At 35.3% G+C, this 19,357-nt stretch overlaps 1 protein-coding gene across 1 annotated transcript in view; it reads left to right on the plus strand.

Annotated features, from left to right (window-relative positions):
* Window positions 1–19,357, plus strand: part of SYCP1 (synaptonemal complex protein 1) — a 141,192-nt gene that overhangs the window by 51,683 nt on the left and 70,152 nt on the right. The window contains exons 17-20 of the mRNA XM_069601483.1: window positions 15,091–15,195; window positions 16,179–16,282; window positions 17,935–18,052; window positions 18,876–18,946. Coding sequence (XP_069457584.1) covers window positions 15,091–15,195; window positions 16,179–16,282; window positions 17,935–18,052; window positions 18,876–18,946 — 398 coding nt within the window. The remainder of the gene's footprint in view (window positions 1–15,090; window positions 15,196–16,178; window positions 16,283–17,934; window positions 18,053–18,875; window positions 18,947–19,357) is intronic.

The raw sequence follows: 19,357 nt of genomic DNA on the forward strand, positions 1-19,357 counted from the left end.
TTATCAGGTATGGAGAAATTTTATATACAAAGATCCTTTGATAAGAAGGAGTACAGTGAATACAACATGGAATGAAAGGGAGAGTGTGGTGCAAAATGAGGCTAGAGAGGTGTAGGAGCCTAGTAATTTATGGCCTTTTAAATCATATCAGCAGAATTTTAATTTATTCAACTGTAATGAGAAGCTGTAAAGAATTTTAGCAGAGGATGACTCAGTCAGATTTGCATTTTGAAAGTCTCATTTGGTTTGCAGTATAGAGAACAGAATATATTAAGATAGAACAGTTATAAATAGACAGACAGTCATAGGATTCAGAGAAGAGAACTTAGGCTGGGAGATGGTGGTCTTAGTGAGGAATAAATAGATGGTTTTGAGAGATATTTAAGATTTAAACACCTTGGATTGATATAGAGTTATAATACCATTTGTTGAAAAGACTGTTCTTTTTCTTTGTGTATGTATTTACTGTTTATTTATTTTTGTCATACCAAGCGGCTTGCAGGATCTTATTTTCCCAACCAGGGATTGAACCCACGCTCTTGGCAGTATGGAGTGCTAACCACTAGACTTCCAAGGAATTCCCAAGACTCTCCTTTTTGTGTTGAGTTACTTTTGCATGTTTATTAAAAAAATTAAATTATTTAATTAAACTATATATGTGCAGATCTATTCTGGGGCTATTTCTGTTTCATTGATTTTTGTGGTTTAGCCATTCGCCAGTGTTTGGCTTACTGTAGCTTATTATAGTGAGTCTTAGATTTGGGTAATGTGATTCCTCCAGCTTTATTATTATTTTGAATTTAATTTTTTTGGATGTAGTCTGATTACATTGAAACTGTTACTAAAGTCTGTCCTTGGAGCAAGTGCACACACATGTGCATGTGTACATACATATGCTTAAGCACACACATGATTCTTACTAACTTACACACATGCACCTCATCCAGCTGAATGAATCCCTTTAATCTTGCCTTCTATCATTTTCCTTCTTTCCTTCCCTTCCTCACCATCACCCTTCCATCAGACACTGCCTCAGCCTAGCTATTGCCACGCATTTCACCTGAATCCCATCCTTATTTCTCTTTTTCCACAAGGCAGACTCTTTGGTTGTAGGGGTAAGGGGGGAATGACTCTAAAATTACCCTGTGTATATAAATTTTATTTTAAAAATTGAATTGTGCTTTATTTTTATTCCAGTTTTCTTGAAATTTGTCACACAACAATATATAAGTTTCAGGGGTACAAAATAATGATTTGACTTACATACATCACAATACATTTACATCCCTCATCTCAGACAAATACAGATTAAAGAGATTTAAAAAAACTTTCCTTGTGATGAAAACTCTCAAGATGTATTCTCTTAACAGCTCACATATATAACATATAGCAGTTTAAATTATATCATACATTACATCCCTAGTACTATTTATTTTATAACTGAAAGTTTGTACCTTTTGACAGCTTCATCCAACCTATCATCCCCTCTTGTTTCCCCCACTTCCATAACCATAAATCTGATCTCTTTTTTTAAGAGTTTATTTTTGAAGTATAAGTGACCTAAAACGCTATGTTAGTTCCTGTTACACACCAGTGATTTTATATTTATAAACATTTCAAAATGATGACTGTGATAAGTCTAGTTACAACATGTCACCACACAAAGATATTACATGGGTATTGACTATATTATCTTCCCATGTTGTGCTAGTGGTAAAGAAGCTACCTGCCAGTGTAGGAGACATAAGAGATACAGGTTTGATCCCTGGTTTATGAGGATCCATTAGAGGAGGGAATCCAGTATTCTTGCCTGGAGAATCCCATGGACAGAGGAGCCTGGCAGGCTACAGTCCATAGGGGTGCAGAGAGTCAGACACAACTGAAGCTACTTAGCATATATTCTCCACATTGTACATTTTATACCTGTGACTCATCTATTTGCAACTGGAACTTTGTACCTCTTAGTCTCCCTTGCCTATTTCTTTCTGACCCTTAAATCTGTAATCCATTTTGAATTTATCTTTGTGCATGATATGAGTGAGTAATCCAGTTTGATTATTTCCCATGTAGCTGTCCTGTGTTCCCCATACCATTTATGAAAGAGGCTGTCTTCTCTCCATTGTATTTCTTGCCTCTTTTGTTGTACATTAATTATGTTATAGTATGGTGGAAAGTGCCATTGGTATTTTGATAGGAATGCAATGAATCTGTAGATTGCCTTAGGTAGTATGGTCATTTTAACATTAATTTTTGAGTCCATGAACATAGTGTATCTTTTTATCTTTTTTTTGGTTGGTTTCAATTTCTTTCATTAGTGACTTATAGTTTTTCAAGTAGAGATTTTTTTCTTCTTACAATTTTTCCTAGGTATTTTATTTTCTTTGATGTGATTGTAAATGGGGTTGTTTTCTTATTTTTTCCTTCTGATAGTTTGTTGTTAGTCCATAGAAATGTAACAGATTTCTGTGTATTAATTTTGTACCTCCAACTTTACTGAAATCTTAGAGTTCTAGTAGGTTTTTGGTGGTGTTTTTTAGGATTTCCTGTTTATGGTATCATGTTATCTGCAAACAGTGACAGTTCTATTTCTTCCTTTGTAATTTGGATTCCTTTTATTCCTTTTCCTTTTATGATAGATGTGGCTAGGATTTTCAGTTCTATGTTAGAAAGAAGTGGTGATAGTGGGCATCCTTGTTTTATTGCTGATCTCAAAAGCAATACTTTTAGCTTTTGATCATTGAGCATGATATTAGCTGTGAGCTTATATGGTCTTCACTATGCTGAGGTATGTTCCCTCTATACTCACTTTCTGGAGAATTTTTAGCGTAAATGGATATTGAATTTGTCAAAAACTTTGTCTGCATCTATTGAGATGATCATATGATTCTTATTCTTCAATTGGCTAATGTGGCATATCACATTGATTTGCAGATAGTGAGCCATCCTTGTATCTCTGGGATAAATCCCACTTGATCATGGTGTATTTAATGTATTATTGAACCTTGTTGCTGTTCAGTTGCTCAGTTGTGTCCGACTCTTTCTGTCCCCATGGACTGTAGCATGCCAGGCTTCCCTGTCCTTCACCATCTCCCAGATCTTGTTCAAACTCATGTCTATTGAGTTGGTGATACCATTCAACCATCTCATCCTCTGTCATCCCCTTCTCCTCCTGCCTTCAGTCTTTCCCAGCATTAGGGTCTTTTCCAGTGACTTGGCTCTTCACTTCAGGTGGCCAAAGTATTGGAGCTTCAGCTTTAGCGTCAGTCCTTCCAATGAATATTCAGGATTGATTTCCTTTAGGATTGACTGTTTTGATCTTTTTGCAATCCAAGGGACTCTCAAGAGTCTTCTCCAACACCACAGTTCAAAAGCATCAATTCTTTGGTGCTCAGCCTTCTTTGTGGTCCAGCTCTCACATCCATACATGACTACTGGAAAAACCATAGCTTTGACTATATAGACTTGGTTTGATAATATTTTGCTGAGGATTTTTATATCTAATTTCATCAATGATGTTGGTGTTTAATCTTCTGTTTTTGTGACATCTTTGTCTGGTTTTGTAAATAGGGTAATACTGGCCTGGCACAATCAGTTTGGAAGAGTTCCTCCCTTTGCAGTTTTTTATTTATTTATTTATTTATTTTAGTCTTTCATTTTCTTTTTATTGTATTTTTAAAATTCCAGATATATACATGTTTGTTTTATTAAGAAAATGATGTAAGATGCATAACAAAACATGTAAATTATGCCGCACTCCCACACCTTCTATTACCTTTCCCCAAGGTGATTAAACTTAACGAATTCTGTTTATACAATTGCATACCAATGAATATATATATATATGGGATTATGGAATATGTAATTATGTTAACAATAGTATCATACTATATATATTATTCTGGAATTTTCTTTTTTTCTCTTTGAGGTATGTCAAGTAAAGTTCTATAGCTAACTCAGTCTTTTATTTTTTACTTTTTATTTTTTTTGCTTTTTTAAATTTTATTTATTTTTTTAATTAATTAATTTATTTTTAAAATTTATTTATTTATTTATTTATTTTTTAGTTTTTTATTTTTTAAATTTTAATATCTTTAATTCTTACATGCGTTCCCAAACATGAACCCCCCTCCCACCTCCCTCCCCATAACATCTCTCTGGGTCATCCCCATGCACCAGCCCCAAGCATGCTGCATCCTGCGTCAGACATAGACTGGCGATTCAATTCTTACATGATAGTATACATGTTAGAATGTCATTCTCCCAAATCATCCCACCCTCTCCCTCTCCCTCTGAGTCCAAAGGTCCGTTATACACATCCTTTGCAGTTTTTTAGACTAGTTGAGAAAGGACAGGTTTAATTTCCCTTTAAATGTTTGGTAGAATTCATCTATGAAGCCATCTAGTCCTAGACTTTTATTTGTTGGAAATTTTAAAAATTAATTAATTTCATCACTGGTAATTGGTTGGTTTATAGTTTCTATGTCTACCTGGTTCATGTTTAGAAAATTGTACATTTTTAAGGAATTTGTCATTTTCTTGTAGGATATCCATTTAATTGGCATTTTATTGTTCATAGTAATCTTTCATGATCCTTTGTATTTCTGTGGTATTGGTTGTATTTCTTTTTTATTTCTGATTTTGTTGATTTGGGCCCTCTTTTTCTCTTGATGAACCTCCTAAAGTTTATCAACTTTATCTTTTCATTACCAGCTCATGGTTTTGTTGATCTTTTCTATTGTTGCTTTAGCCTATCTTTAAAATTTAGCTCTGATTTTTATGATTTTCTTTCTTCTAGTGAGTTTTCTGCTTCCTTTGAGTGTCAGTTAGGTTATTTGAGATTTTTTGTTGTTTCCTGAGAGGTAGACTTGTACCACAATAAACTGCCATCTTAGAACTGAGTTTGCTGCATCTCTTAGATTTTGGATTGTTGTTTTTTCATTTTTATTTGTCACCATGTATTTTCTGTTTTCTTCAGTGATCCACGGTTGTTTGGTAGCATATTGTTTAGTCTCCACATGTTTGAGGATTTTTTTCCCTTGTAGTTTTTTTCTTTGTAGTTGATTTCTAGACTCATAGTGTGATCAGAAAAGATGCTTGATATGAATCGAATTTTCTTAAATTTACTGATAATTTTTGTGGCCTAGCATGTGGTCTGTCTTGGAAAATGTCCCATATATACTTTAAAAGAAAGTATATTCTACTGATTTTAGATGGGATGTTCTTTATAAATATGTTAAGTTCATTTGGTCGAATGTGTCATTTAAGCCCATTGGTTTTCTGTCTGGATAATCTGTCTATTGATGTAAATGGGGTTTTAATGTTCCCTGTTATTGTGTTACTGTCAACTGCCCTCTCTATGTCTGTGAATTTGCACTATGCATTTAGATACTTCTATGTTGGATGCATATATATTTATAATTATTACATCATCTTTTTGATTAATTGCTTGGTCATCATGTAATTTCCTTTGTCTTTTGTAAGTCTTTGATGTAAGTGTTGTTACCCTGGGTTACTTTTGATTTAAATTTTCATGGAATACTTTTTTCCATCCCCTCACTTTTAGTCTGTGTCTTTAGATCTGAGGTGAGTCTCTTATAGGAAGTATATATATATAAAATATGTAAGTACATATATATATATATACCTTTTTTTATGTTCACTCAGATACTCTTTGTCTTTTGTTGGGAGAATTTAGTCCCTTAGTCCATTTCACTTAAAGTGATGATTATTAGGTATGTTCTTATGGACATTTAAAATATTTTTTTTAGTTTTTTTCAAAGTTAAACAGGTTTATTTTTGTAAAACCTATCAGAGCTTTCTTTTTTGTTTTTGTTGAAGTATAGTTGATTTTAGAGATTGTGCTACTTTGAGGTGTACAGCAGAGTGATTTAGTTTTTTTCAGATTATATTCCATTGTAGGTTATTATAAGATATTGAATATAATCCCATGTGCTGTACAGTATATCCTATTGATTATCTGTTTGTTTGTAGTAGCTTGTATTTGTTAACCTCCTACCCCTAATTTGTCTCTCCCACTTCCTTCTCCCCTATGGTAACTCTAAGCTTGCTTTCTACATTTGTGAGTATGTTTCTGTCTTGTATATACATTCACTTGTATTATTTTTTAGATGCCACATATAAGTCATATGATATTTGTAGTTCTCTGACTTTTTTACTAAGGTCCATTCATTTTGCTGCAGATGGCAGTATTTCACTCTTTTTTATGGCTGAGTAGTGTGTGTGTGTGTGTGTGTGTAGACATCTCTTAATCCAATCATCTATTGATGGCCACTTGGGTTGCTTCTGGGTTTCCTTGTCTTGGCTGTTGTAAATAGGGTGGCTGTAAACATTGGAGTGCATATATCTTTTTGAGTTTGTGTTTTAGTTTTTTTGGATATGTGCTGGAGTGGAATTGCTTCAACATTTGGTAACTTTTAGTTTTTAAAGGAACCTCCATACTGTTTTGCATAGTGGCTGCATCAATTTATTCCCACCAACAGTGTACCAGGGTTTTCTTTTCTCCACATCCTTTCCAACATTGTTATTTGTAGACTTTTTGATAACAGCTATTCTCATAGTTGTGAGGTAATATTTAGTTGTGTTTTTGATTTGCATTTCCCTAGTATTTAGTTATGTTGAGCATTTTTTCATATGCCTGTTAGCCATTTGGATGCATTCTTTGGAAAAATGATTATACAGGTCTTCTGTCCATTTTATGATTTGACTGGTACGATATTGAGTTCTATGAGCTGTCTGTATCTTTTGAATATTAACTTCTTGTCAGTCTATCATTTGCATATATTTTCTTCTATTTTGTAGTTTTTCTTTTTGTTTACTAGATGGTTTCTTTTCCTGTGCAAAAGCTTTTAAGTTTACTTGGGTTTCATCTATTTATTTTTGCTTTTTTTGCCTTAGGGGCTATCTAAGAAAATATTGCTTATGATTTCTGTCAAAAAGTATCCTGTCTATGTTTCCCTCTAGGGATTTTATGGTTTCTAGTCTTATATTTAGGTTTTAATCAATTTTGCATTATTTTTATATATGGTGTTAGAGAATGTTTCTAACTTTATTATTTCACATGTAGTTGTCCAGTTTTCCCAGCACCAAAGAGACTACCTTTTCTCTATTGACTCTTTTATTATAGATTAATTGACAGTAGGTGTGTGGATTTATTTCTGAGCTCCCTATTTTGTTTCATTCATCTGTGTGTCTAGTTTTGTGCCAGTGCCATACTGTTTTGATTACTTAGCTTTGTAATATCATCTGAAGTCATTGAGGATGTACCTCCAGCTTTGTTCTTTTTTTGCCCCCAGGATTTCTTGACAACTCATGGTCTTTTGTGGCTCTCTATATATTCTAGGATTACTTGTTCTAGTTCTGTAAAAAATGTAATGGGTATTTTGATAGGGATTATATTAAATCTGTAGATTGCATTGGATGATATGGTCATATTAATAACAATAATTCTTCCAATCTAAAAAATGCTTCTTTTTTTAAAGTATTTTTAATTGAAGGATAATTGCTTTATAATTTTGTGTTGGTTTCTATCGTACAGCAGTGTGAATCAGCCATAAATATACATATATTCCCTCCCTCTTGAATCTCCCTCCTGCCCTTCCTGTTCCACCTCTCTATGTTGTCAAAAATCACTGGGCTGAGCTCCCTGTATTATACAGCAGCTTCCTACTAGCTATCTGTTTTACACATGGTAATGTATATATTTCAGTGTTACTCCCTCAATGTGTCCCATGGTCTCCTCCTTCTGATGTGTCCACAAGTTCATTCTCTATGTCTATGTCTCTGTCACTGCCCTACAGATAGGTTCATCAGTACCATTTTCTAGACTCCATATATATGTGTTAATATTTATTTTTCTCTTTCTGACTTATTTCACTCTGTATAAAGGCTGTAGGCTCATCTATCTCAGTTCAACTGACTGAAATTCATTCCTTCTTATGACTGAGTAATATTCTATTGTATATACACCACAATTTCTTTATCCGTACTTCTGTCGATGGACATTTAGGTTGCTTCCATGTCCTGGCTATTGTAAATAGTGCTGCAATGAACATGGGGGTACATATGTTTTTCTGAATTATGAGTCTATGAGGATATCTGCCCAGTTGTGGGATTGCTGGGTCATGTGGTATTAATAGTTATATTTCTAGGTTTTTAAGAAATCTCCATACTGTTCTTCATAGTGTCTGTATCAATTTACATTTCCACCAACAGTATAAGAGGGTTCCCTTTTGTCCACATCATCTGTAGCATTTATTGTTTTTAGAATTTGATGATGATAACCATTCTGACTGCTGCGTGGTGACACCTCATTGTGGTTTTGATTTGCTTTTCTCTAACAAGGACCAGTATTGAGTATCTTTTCATGTGTTTATTGGACATCTGAATATCTTCTTTGGAGAAATGTCTGTTTAAGTCTTCTGCCCATTTTTTTTTCTGTTGGGTTGTATGTTTTTCTGATATTGAGCTGCCTGAGCTGCTTGTATATTTTAAAGATTAATGCTTTGTCAATTCTTTCATTCACAATTGTTCTCTCCCATTATGAGGGCCATCTTTTCAGCTTGTTTATACTTTCTTTTGTGGTGAAAAAACTTTAAAATTTAATTAGGTCACATTTACTTGTCTTTATTTCCATTACTCTAGGAGGCTGGTCATAGAGGATCTTGCTGTGATTTATGTTAAAGAATGTTCTGGCTATATTTTTTGCTAAGAGTTTTCTAGTTTTGGGCCTTACATTTAGGTCTTTAATCCATTTTGAGTTTATTTTTGTGTATGTTGTTAGGAAGTGTTCCTTTTTTAAATTTTTTAAATTTTTTTTTTAATTTTAAAATATTTAATTCTTACATGCGTTCCCAAACATGACCCCCCCCTCCCACCTCCCTCCCCACAACAACTCTCTGGGTCATCCCCATGCACCAGCCCCAAGCATGCTGCACCGTATGTCAGACATGGACTGGCAATTCAATTCTTACATGATAGTTTACATGTTAGAATTCCCATTCTCCCAAATCATCCCACCCTCTCCCTCTCCCTCTGAGTCCAAAAGTCCGTTATACACATCTGTGTCTTTTTTCCTGTCTTGCATACAGGGTCGTCATTGCCATCTTCCTAAATTCCATATATATGTGTTAGTATACTGTATTGGTGTTTTTCTTTCTGGCTTACTTCACTCTGTATAATTGGCTCCAGTTTCATCCATCTCATCAGAACTGATTCAAATGAATTCTTTTTAACAGCTGAGTAATACTCCATTGTGTATATGTACCACAGCTTTCTTATCCATTTATCTGCTGATGGACATCTAGGTTGTTTCCATGTCCTGGCTATTATAAACAGTGCTGCAATGAACATTGGGGTACATGTGTCTCTTTCAATTCTGGTTTCCTCGGTGTGTATGCCCAGCAGTGGGATTGCTGGGTCATAAGGCAGTTCTATTTGCAATTTTTTAAGGAATCTCCACACTGTTCTCCATAGTGGCTGTACTAGTTTGCATTCCCACCAACAGTGTAGGAGGGTTCCCTTTTCTCCACACCCTCTCCAGCATTTATTGCTTGCAGATTTTTGGATCGCAGCCATTCTGACTGGTGTGAAGTGGTACCTCATTGTGGTTTTGATTTGCATTTCTCTAATAATGAGTGATGTTGAGCATCTTTTCATGTGTTTGTTAGCCATCCGTATGTCTTCTTTGGAGAAATGTCTATTTAGTTCTTTGGCCCATTTTTTGATTGTGTCGTTTATTTTTCTGGAATTGAGCTGCATAAGTTGCTTGTATATTTTTGAGATTAGTTGTTTGTCAGTTGCTTCATTTGCTATTATCTTCTCCCATTCAGAAGGCTGTCTTTTCACCTTGCTTATATTTTCCTTTGTTGTGCAGAAGCTTTTAATTTTAATTAGATCCCATTTGTTTATTTTTGCTTTTATTTCCATCATTCTGGGAGGTGGATCATAGAGGATCCTGCTGTGATTTATGTCGGAGAGTGTTTTGCCTATATTCTCCTCTAGGAGTTTTATAGTTTCTGGTCTTACATTTAGATCTTTAATCCATTTTGAGTTTATTTTTGTGTACGGTGTTAGAAAGTGATCTAGTTTCATTCTTTTACAAGTGGTTGACCAGTTTTCCCAGCACCACTTGTTAAAGAGATTGTCTTTACTCCATTGTAGGAAGTGTTCTAATTTCATTCTTTTACATATAGCTGTTCATTTTTCCTAGCACCAATTATTGAAGAAGCTGTTTTTTCTCCATTATATATTCTTGCCTCCCCTTTGGAAAAGATAAGGTGTACATTGGTGCATGGGTTTACCTCTGGGTTTTCTATCTTGTACCATTGGTCTTTGTTTTAGTGCCACTACCATGCTGTTTTGATGATTGTAGTCTGATGTCAGGAAGGATTATTCCTCCACTCCATTCTTCTTTCTCAAGATTGCTTTGGCTATTTGGGTTCCTTTGTGTTTCCATATAAATTGGCTTCCCTGGTGGCTCAGGTTGTAAAGAATTTGCCTGCAATGCAGGAGACCTGGGCTTGATCCCTGGTTTGGGAAGATCTCCTGGAGAAGGAGATGACAACCCACTCCATTATTCTTGCTTGGAGATTTCCATGGACAGAGGAGCCTGGTGGGCTATAGTCCATGGGATTTCAAAGAGTTGGATGTGACTGAATGACTAACACACACACACATATGAATTGTGAAATTTTTTGTTCTAGTTCTGTGAAAAATGCCATTGGTAATTTGATAGAGATTGCATTGACTCTGTAGACTGCTTTGGATAGTAATTTTCACAATATTGGTTCTTTAAATCCAGGAACACGATATATCTCTCCATTAGTTTGTGTGGTCTTTGATTTCTTTCATCAGTGATTTATAATTCTACATACAGGTCTTTTGTCTCCTTAAATAGCTTTATTCCTAGGTATTTCACTTTTTTTGTTGCAGTGGTGAGTGGGATTGATTCCTTAATTTCTCTGTTGATTTTTCATTGTTAGTGTATAGGAATGCAAGAGATTTCTGTGTATTGATTTAGTATCCTGTGACTTTACTAAATTCATTGATTAGCTTTAGTAATTTTCTGGTGATATCTTTAGGGTTTTCTATGTATAGTAACATGTTTTCTGCAAACAGTGAGTGTTTTACTTCTCTTTTTCAGTTGGAATTCCTTTTATTTCTTTTTCTTCTCTGATTTCCATTGCTAGGACTTCCAAAATTATATTGAATTATAGTGGCGAGGGTGGACACCCTTATTTTATTCCTGATCTTAGAGAAAATGTTTTCAGTTTTTCACCTTTGAAAATAATGTTTGCTGTGGATTTCTCACTTTTTTCCTTGATGAGTCTGTCAATTTTGTCTTCTCAAAGAACAAGCTTTTAGTTTTATTGATTTATGCTACTGTTGTCTTCACTTCTTTTACTTTTATTTTTGCTCTGATCTTTATGATTTCTTTCCTTCTACTAACTTTGGGGTTTTGTTCTTTTTCTGGTTGCTTTAGGTGTAAGTTCAGTTAAGTCACTTAGTCGTGTCCGACTCTTTGCGACCCCATGAATCGCAGCACGCTAGACCTCCCTGTCCATCACCAACTCCCGGAGTTCACTCAGATTCACGTCCATCGAGTCAGTGATGCCATCCAGCCATCTCATCCTCTGTCGTCCCCTTCTCCTCCTGCCCCCAATCCCTCCCAGCATCAGAGTCTTTTCCAATGAGTCAGCTCTTCGCATGAGGTGGCCAAAGTACTGGAGTTTCAGCCTTAGCATCATTCCTTCCAAAGAAATCCCAGGGCTGATCTCCTTCAGAATGCACTGGTTGGATCTCCTTGCAGTCCAAGGGACTCTCAAGAGTCTTCTCCAACACCACAAGTCAAAAGCATCAATTCTTCGGCACTCAACCTTCTTCACAGTCCAACTCTCACATCCATACATGACCACAGGAAAAACCATAGCCTTGACTAGACGGACGTTAGTTGGCCATGTCTCTGCTTTTGAATATGCTGTCTAGGTTGGTCATAACTTTTCTTCCAAGGAGTAAGCATCTTCTAATTTCATGGCTGCAGTCACCATCTGCAGTGATTTTGGAGCCCAAAAAAATAAAGTCTGTCACTGTTTCCCCATCTATTTCCCATGAAGTGATGGGACCAGATGCCATGATCTTTGTTTTCTGAATGTAAGGTTAGGTTGTTTATTTAATGTTTTACTCATTTCTTGTGGTAGGCTTGTATAACTCCCTCTTGGAACTGCTTTTGCTGCTTCTCAAAAGTTTTGGTTTGTTGTGTTTTCGTTTCATTTGTTTCTAGATATTGACTTCCTCTTTGATTTCTTCAGTGACCTTTTGGTTATTTAGAAGCATATTGTTTAGCCTCCACATATGTGTTTTTTTACATTTTTTTCCTTTAATATGTAATCTCATACCCTTGTGGTCAGAAAAGTTGCCAGATACAATTTCATTTTTCTTAATTTTACTGAGACTTGATTTGTGACACATGATGTGATCTATCCTGGATAATGTTCTATGCGCACTCAAGAAAGAAGTGTATTCTGCTGCATTTGGATAGAATGTCCTGTAGATATGAGTTAGGCCCATCTATATGCAGATGACACCACCCTTATTGGAGAAAGGGAAGAAGAACTAAAGAGCCTCTTGATGAAAGTGAAAGAAAAGAGTAAAAAAGCTGGCTTGAAATTCAACATTCAGAAAACTAAGATCATGACTTCAGTCCCACCACTTCATGGCAAATAGATGGGGAAACAATAGAAACAGTGAGAAACTTTATTTTCTTGGGCTCCAAAATCACTGCAGATGGTGACTACAGCCATGAAATTAAAAGACACTTATTTCTTAGAAGAAAAGTTATGACCAAACTAGACAGCATATTAAAAAGTAGGGATATTACTTTACCAACAAAGGTCCATCTAGTCAAAAATATGGTTTTTCCAGTAGTCATGTATGGATATGAGAGATGGACTATAAAGAAATCTGAGTGCTGAAGAGTTGATGCTTTTGAACTGTGGTGTTCGAGAAGACTCTTGAGAGTCCCTTGGACTGCAAGGAGATCCAACCAGTCCATCCTAAAGGAAATCAGTCCTGAATATTCATTGAAAGGAATGATTCTAAAGCTGAAACTCCAATACTTTGGCTACCTGATGCGACAAACTGACTCATTGGAAAAGACTCTGATGCAGGGAAAGGTTGAAGGTGGGAGGAGAAGAGGATGACAGGATGAGATGGTTGGATGGCATCACCGACTCGATCAACATGAGTTTGAGCAAGCTCTGGGAGTTTGTGATGGACAGGGAAGCCTGGTGTGCTTGAAGCCATTGGGTTTCAAAGAGTCAGACACGATTGAGTGGCTGAACTGAACTAAACAGGCTTGTATTTCCTTATTAATTTTTTTTGATGATTTGTCCGTTGGTGTAAGTGGGGTTTTAAAGTCCTCTACGATTATTGTGTTACTGTTGATTTCCCTTTTATGTCTGTTAGTGTTTGTCTGTTGTATTGAGATGCTACTATCAGTTCAGTTCATTTGCTCAGTCGTGTCTGACTCTGTGTGACCGCATGAACCACAGCATGCCAGGCCTCCCTGTCCATCACCAACTCCTGGAATCCACCCAAGCCCATGTCCATTGAGTCGGTGATGCCATCCAACCATCTCATCTTCTGTTATCCCCTTCTCCTCCTGCCCTCAATCTTTCCCAGCATCAGGGTCTTTTCCTGAGAGTGTACTGGAGGATTTGATTCTGTGCTAGTGAGGACTGGGTGTGTAGGTGGTGCAGCTGTTTGGATTACAGGGACCTTGGCAATGCCAAGTATGCAGGGAAATCTGGTCACTACAGGCACAGGAGGTATGACACTATTGGGGTTTTTTTCTAGCCTATGGTATCTCTGCCCCAGTGGGGATCAAGCGTGGAGATGGCACAGCTACTTGGATTGCAGGGACCCTGGCGGTGCCAGGTGTGCAAGGAAGATGGTGACTATGGGCAGAGGAGATAGAGCATTTTAGGATTTTTTTTCTAGTCTCTGGCTGCTTTGCTTCTAGTAAGGATAAAGTCGGAGGTGGCACAGTTGCTTGGATCGTGGGGACCTTCATGATGTCATTTGTCTAGGGATGCCAGCGACCAAGGTGTAGGAGATATAGTTCTATTATTAATAGAATCTTTTTCTAGCCGTTGGCAGCTGAACTTTCAAAGGGCCTCCCTGGCTGGTCCTTGTCTATTGTTTGACATATCAGGCACTCAAAGGGCCACCCTCTCTGGGCTCTTTCTCTATTGGTCAGCTGCTGACACTTGCGGGTGGGGAGAGAGGCTGCAGTGATGGCTCCACCCTCTGCCCCTAACTCAGCAGTAGTGCCCTGCTTCCTGGTTTTGCTCCAAAGGTATTCCACACTCTGATCTCCCTCCTGTCCCTTTGGGCTATCTCCCTACAGGCAACAGCAGTCCTCACCCTGGGATTGCTCTCTAATCACTACGCTCCAGCTCCTAGCCACCATACATTTTGGTGGACTTGCATTCCTGTCTGGGCTATATAAGGCTGTGGCATGGATTGTCTGTGTGGTTCTCACTCCATTCAGATTGTCACAGATCAGCTGCTTCACTCTCCAACAGCCTCAATTGCCCCTGTGTGAGGTCCTCACCCCGGCTTCAGCTCCCCCACTCCATGGGTGCAGGTCCAGTCCTGCTCACTCTCCTCCTTTTTTTCCCTTTTCTTCCTTCATCCTATTGATTTTTGCATGGTTCCAGTGGTCAGGGACTCCTGCCAGTTTCAGCTGGTGGTCTGCAAGGTCTTCTGCATCTGAAGAGGTATTCTGATGTATCTTTGAAGAGAGATGCATTCTACGTTTGACTACTCTTCTGCCACTTACCTTTCTGTCTGTATGAATCTTTTTAAATAAAAACTTACGGGGCTCTGTCCATTAAATCCTCTGTTATCATATTTAATTTTGGAATTTACTTAATGATTTGTTTTCTCTTTTTAAAAAATTTTAACCAAAGAGAAAGTCATAATTCTCTTCACAACTATATTTGAGAAGTTTGATTATTTTGAATGTGTATGTGCTTTGGTTATCATGATTTGTTAATGTTCTTAAAATAGGCAGAAAAACAAAAGCTTTTAGATGAGAAGAAACAATTTGAGAAGATTGCTGAAGAATTAAAAGGAGCAGAACAAGAACTAACTGGGCTTCTCCAAACCAGAGAGGTTCGTTTAAAAAGGATACATTTTTTTCTTTTAAGTGTTTTGCTAGTAGGGTACAGATTTACATTGTAGATTATATGGCTGTTAGATTTGCACAAGATTGCTTCACAAAATTCCTCTTGAACATGTGTTTCTGCTGTATTTAGTGTGCTAACAATGGATTTAAAACAGAAAACCTCCATATTATAATGAGGCAGAGAAATGTCAACATTTAAGATACCAATAATGTAAGCATGGCTTATAACAATACATTTCTTGATGTCTTATAAGTATTTGTTAATTGACACTTTTAATTTTAGCTTTTATTAAGTTCTAAGTTTATAGTTTTCATAGTTTTAGAATGTCTTTTACTTTTAAAAAGGGTTTTCAGTCTATTACAGTATTACAGTATTATGTTATTCTAACATAATAAGAGCAGCTTACTTTTCTGATATTGCCTGATTTTATTAACTAATATATTTTTTCTTAATAATGATATTTCAGTTGAAATTTATTACTTGGTAGTATAAAACAGACAACAGTATTTTATAATATTCCCTGGTGGCTCAGATGGTAAAAGCATCTGCCTAAAATGTGGGAGACCTGGGTTCAATCCCTGGGTTGGGAAGATCCACTGGAGAAGGAAATGGCAACCCACTCCAGTATTCTTGCCTGGAAAATCTCATGGACGGAGGAGCCTGACAGGCTACAGTCCATGGGGTTGCAAAGAGCTGGACAGTACTGAGGGACTTCACTTCAGTTCACTTCAAGTATAATTTTACTGGTTGAGCTTCAGAATATGCAAATGAAGTTTACTTTTAGTGTTGCATTTGTCATTGCTCACTGTATTAAAATTATAATAACTGTGGCATTAAATCAATTTAAATTTAAGAATTTTGACATATTTTTTTTACCAAGTATATAACTTGCTTACATAGAATGACCATACTTCTTAAGTGAGAAAATTGTAAAAGCATTTGCTGTGATAATGTGTGTTTATTTTCCAGAAAAAAGTACATGATTTGGAAATACAGCTAACTGCCATTGCAACAAGTGAACAGCATTATTCAAATCAGGTTAAAGAGCTGAAAACTGAGCTTGAAAATGAGAAGTATGTTTTCTATCTATAAAGTAGTTTGTGTGTTCAATTCCTAAACTTTCTGTAGTATTATAAAATATTAACTACTTTCCACTGTAGTTAATACTAAATTAGTAAATTATGTATAATGCTTTTTTGAATAGGCTTAAAGTTTTTATTTCTGATTAAAGATCAAAATAATTTATCAATTTCATTGTTAAAGAAACTATGTATTATTGACATAAGAAGAATATATCACAAACATGAGAACTATATTAGAAGAGTGATTTTGTTTGGAGATTATTATTTAGTTTCTTATAAAAATAATCATTTGTAGTTCTAGCTGTAGTTTTTTTGGTTGTTTTACTAAATTACTTTGTAGGTTTGAATTGATGAAATGACAGAAATATAAATTCATCTCTTATATTGTCCAAGCATAATATTTTGTTGCTTCACTTACTTAGTAAATTTAATTTCTAGAGAAAATAGGAGGAAATAATTGTTGTGTTGTCACTCAGGGAGAACTAAATTCAAGGAGGCAGTCTAGTGGAGAGCATAATTTTTGTGTTCTGGTTGCTTTTCAACTCTAGATAAAAATAAGAAATGAATAATTTACTCAGCATCTTGTCCCTTCTCTTTCAGCTCCCATTCCCAGCTTCTGGTACCTTTTCAACAGTACTTTTGTAGGGGCTCTGGGTAAAATTCATCTGTTAACCAAAGTCCTTTTTAATGAATTAACTGATTAATATAAATTTGTATTATCCTTGGTATATTTGCTCTTTCAACTTTTCATTTTTTAATTAAAAGACTTTGATGAGTTTCCAGCATCAGTAAGTAGGAGTTATAGGTGCTTCTGAAATTATTCCATGAGCCATACACTTACCTTCCCTCATTTAAAATTGATCCTGGCTGCAACTAGTAACAGTAGTAATCTCTCTTCTGATGTAGAATATTTGAGACCTTGTAAGAGCAGTTTAAGTATTGTGCATATGCATAAATTTTATTTATTTTAATGAAAATATTAATATTCAGTTAAATGGATTTTGTAATATTTAATTAAATCATTAATGTCTCATGTAATACTTAAATCATCAGAAATTTGAAATAGTTTGTAAGAGACAGCCTGCTAGAAAGAAAATCTTATGTGTAAAAAATAATAATATGCTTTTCAAAATTTATGGAAAGGTGAAGGGGGAAGCATTATGGGAAATATGCTAGGAAATATATGACATCTCAAAAAACTTATTATATAAAAATTTCAAATATATACAATGTTAAAAGAGGGAATAATGTAATGAACCAGCATATATTTACTGTGCATGCATGCATGTGTGCTTGCTAAGTCACCTCAGTTGTGTCTGACTCTGTGACCGTTATGAACTGTAGCCACCAGGCTCCTCTGTCCATGGGATTCTCCAGGCAAGAATACTGGAGTGGGCTGCCATGCCCTCCTTTAAGTGATCTTGATCACACCCGAGTCGGGCAGGTTCTTTACCACTAGCACCACTTAGGAAGCCCATATACCTCTCACTCAGCCTCAAAAATTCTTTACTAAAAGCCAATCTTGTTTCATTTGTAGCCCCAGCCCCTTCTTTCTTTCCCCTAAGATTATTTTGGATAAAATTCTGTATTATATAATTTTATATGTAAATATTTTGGTATGATATGTCATTTAAAAAAAATAGGCTGAAGAATACTGAACTAACTGCAAGCTGCAACAGACTTTCACTGGAAAATAAAGAACTAGCACAAGAAACAAGTGATATGGCCCTGGAACTCAAGAAACAACAAGAAGACATTAATGTGAGTTGAAAAAGAAAGTATCAGTGACAGTTTTCTTACTGCAAAATTAGGGGCTTAGAATAGATTACCACTGAAGATTCTTTCAGCTTTAAAAGTCTGATTTCTTAGATTATCTGATTATCTTTTTCTTCTAAATACTTTGTTTTAGAAGAAAAATACGCATATTGATCCTCATTGGTAATAAAAGGCAACAGAAGATGGAGGCTCCCTATTGATAAAGTTATTCTAATTTGAAGCATCAAGATTTTTATAAAGTATTTTAATAAAGTATTCAAGTATTTGTTAGCAAATAATGTAAGACACTGTGGAACATATAGTGATAAATAAAATATCATCCTCCCTCTTTAGGAGTTTATGACTCAATGAAAAAGTGCTTAAAATATCATATGTATTGTTTTGGAGACAAAGTGCTATCAGAATTCACAGGATCACCTCTGCCTTGGGGAAAGAGAAGCCTTCAGAAGAATATAGCATTAAGTTTTGCCTTTAAAAAACCAGTAATTATGAGCTCAGTAGGTGCAATGAGTGGAAAAGCGTTCCTTAAAGCCATAACAATATGTACAGAGGACACAAGTCTCAAAGTATCAGTGGGAAACAACAAGTAAGACTTACTTTTTTTAGCTAGTATTAATACATAGATATTATTAGGGGAATAGAGTAAGACTGGAAAAGTTGTGTGGCATTATACAAGTTAAATAGCCCATTCTCTTGTTTTATTTATAACTAAATGAATTTTAAGACATAAAGATCTTAAATGTTAGTTTCAATTTTATTTCTGTTGAAGCAAAATAATTAATATAAACAACACTGATTATTTCTTTAGAATAGCAAAAGGCAAGAAGAAAAGATGTTGAAACAAATAGAACATCTGGGAGAGACAGAAACACAATTAAGGCAAGACTAATGCATTGGCCTTTTTGACTAGCCAAAAATAGTATTTCTTTTCTATTAACTTGTAGTTAATTTAGATTAATCTTATGTTTAATATAGAATAAAGTAAAAAAATTAGACTTAAATTAGTATTTTGGAATCCTGCTTAAAAATAAAATTGTAATAATGCCTCTTTTATACTTAGTTTGAAATAATGATATTAGATACAAAAACTAATTTTAAAATATAAATTTTCTAATAATTAATGTTAATTTCAGAAAGTACACTAATCATATATCAGAATATTTAGAAGAGATATTTTAAAACTCTGATATTATTTTAAGTATTTTCTGTTTTTCTTGGTGTTTTCACAGTCATCTAATTTAATACCTGTTTGCCAGTCAGTCAAGTGGATATAGCATTATTTTAATTTGG

The sequence above is a fragment of the Ovis canadensis genome, chromosome 1 (assembly GCF_042477335.2).
Source record: "Ovis canadensis isolate MfBH-ARS-UI-01 breed Bighorn chromosome 1, ARS-UI_OviCan_v2, whole genome shotgun sequence".
Classification (NCBI taxonomy): Eukaryota; Metazoa; Chordata; class Mammalia; order Artiodactyla; family Bovidae; genus Ovis; species Ovis canadensis.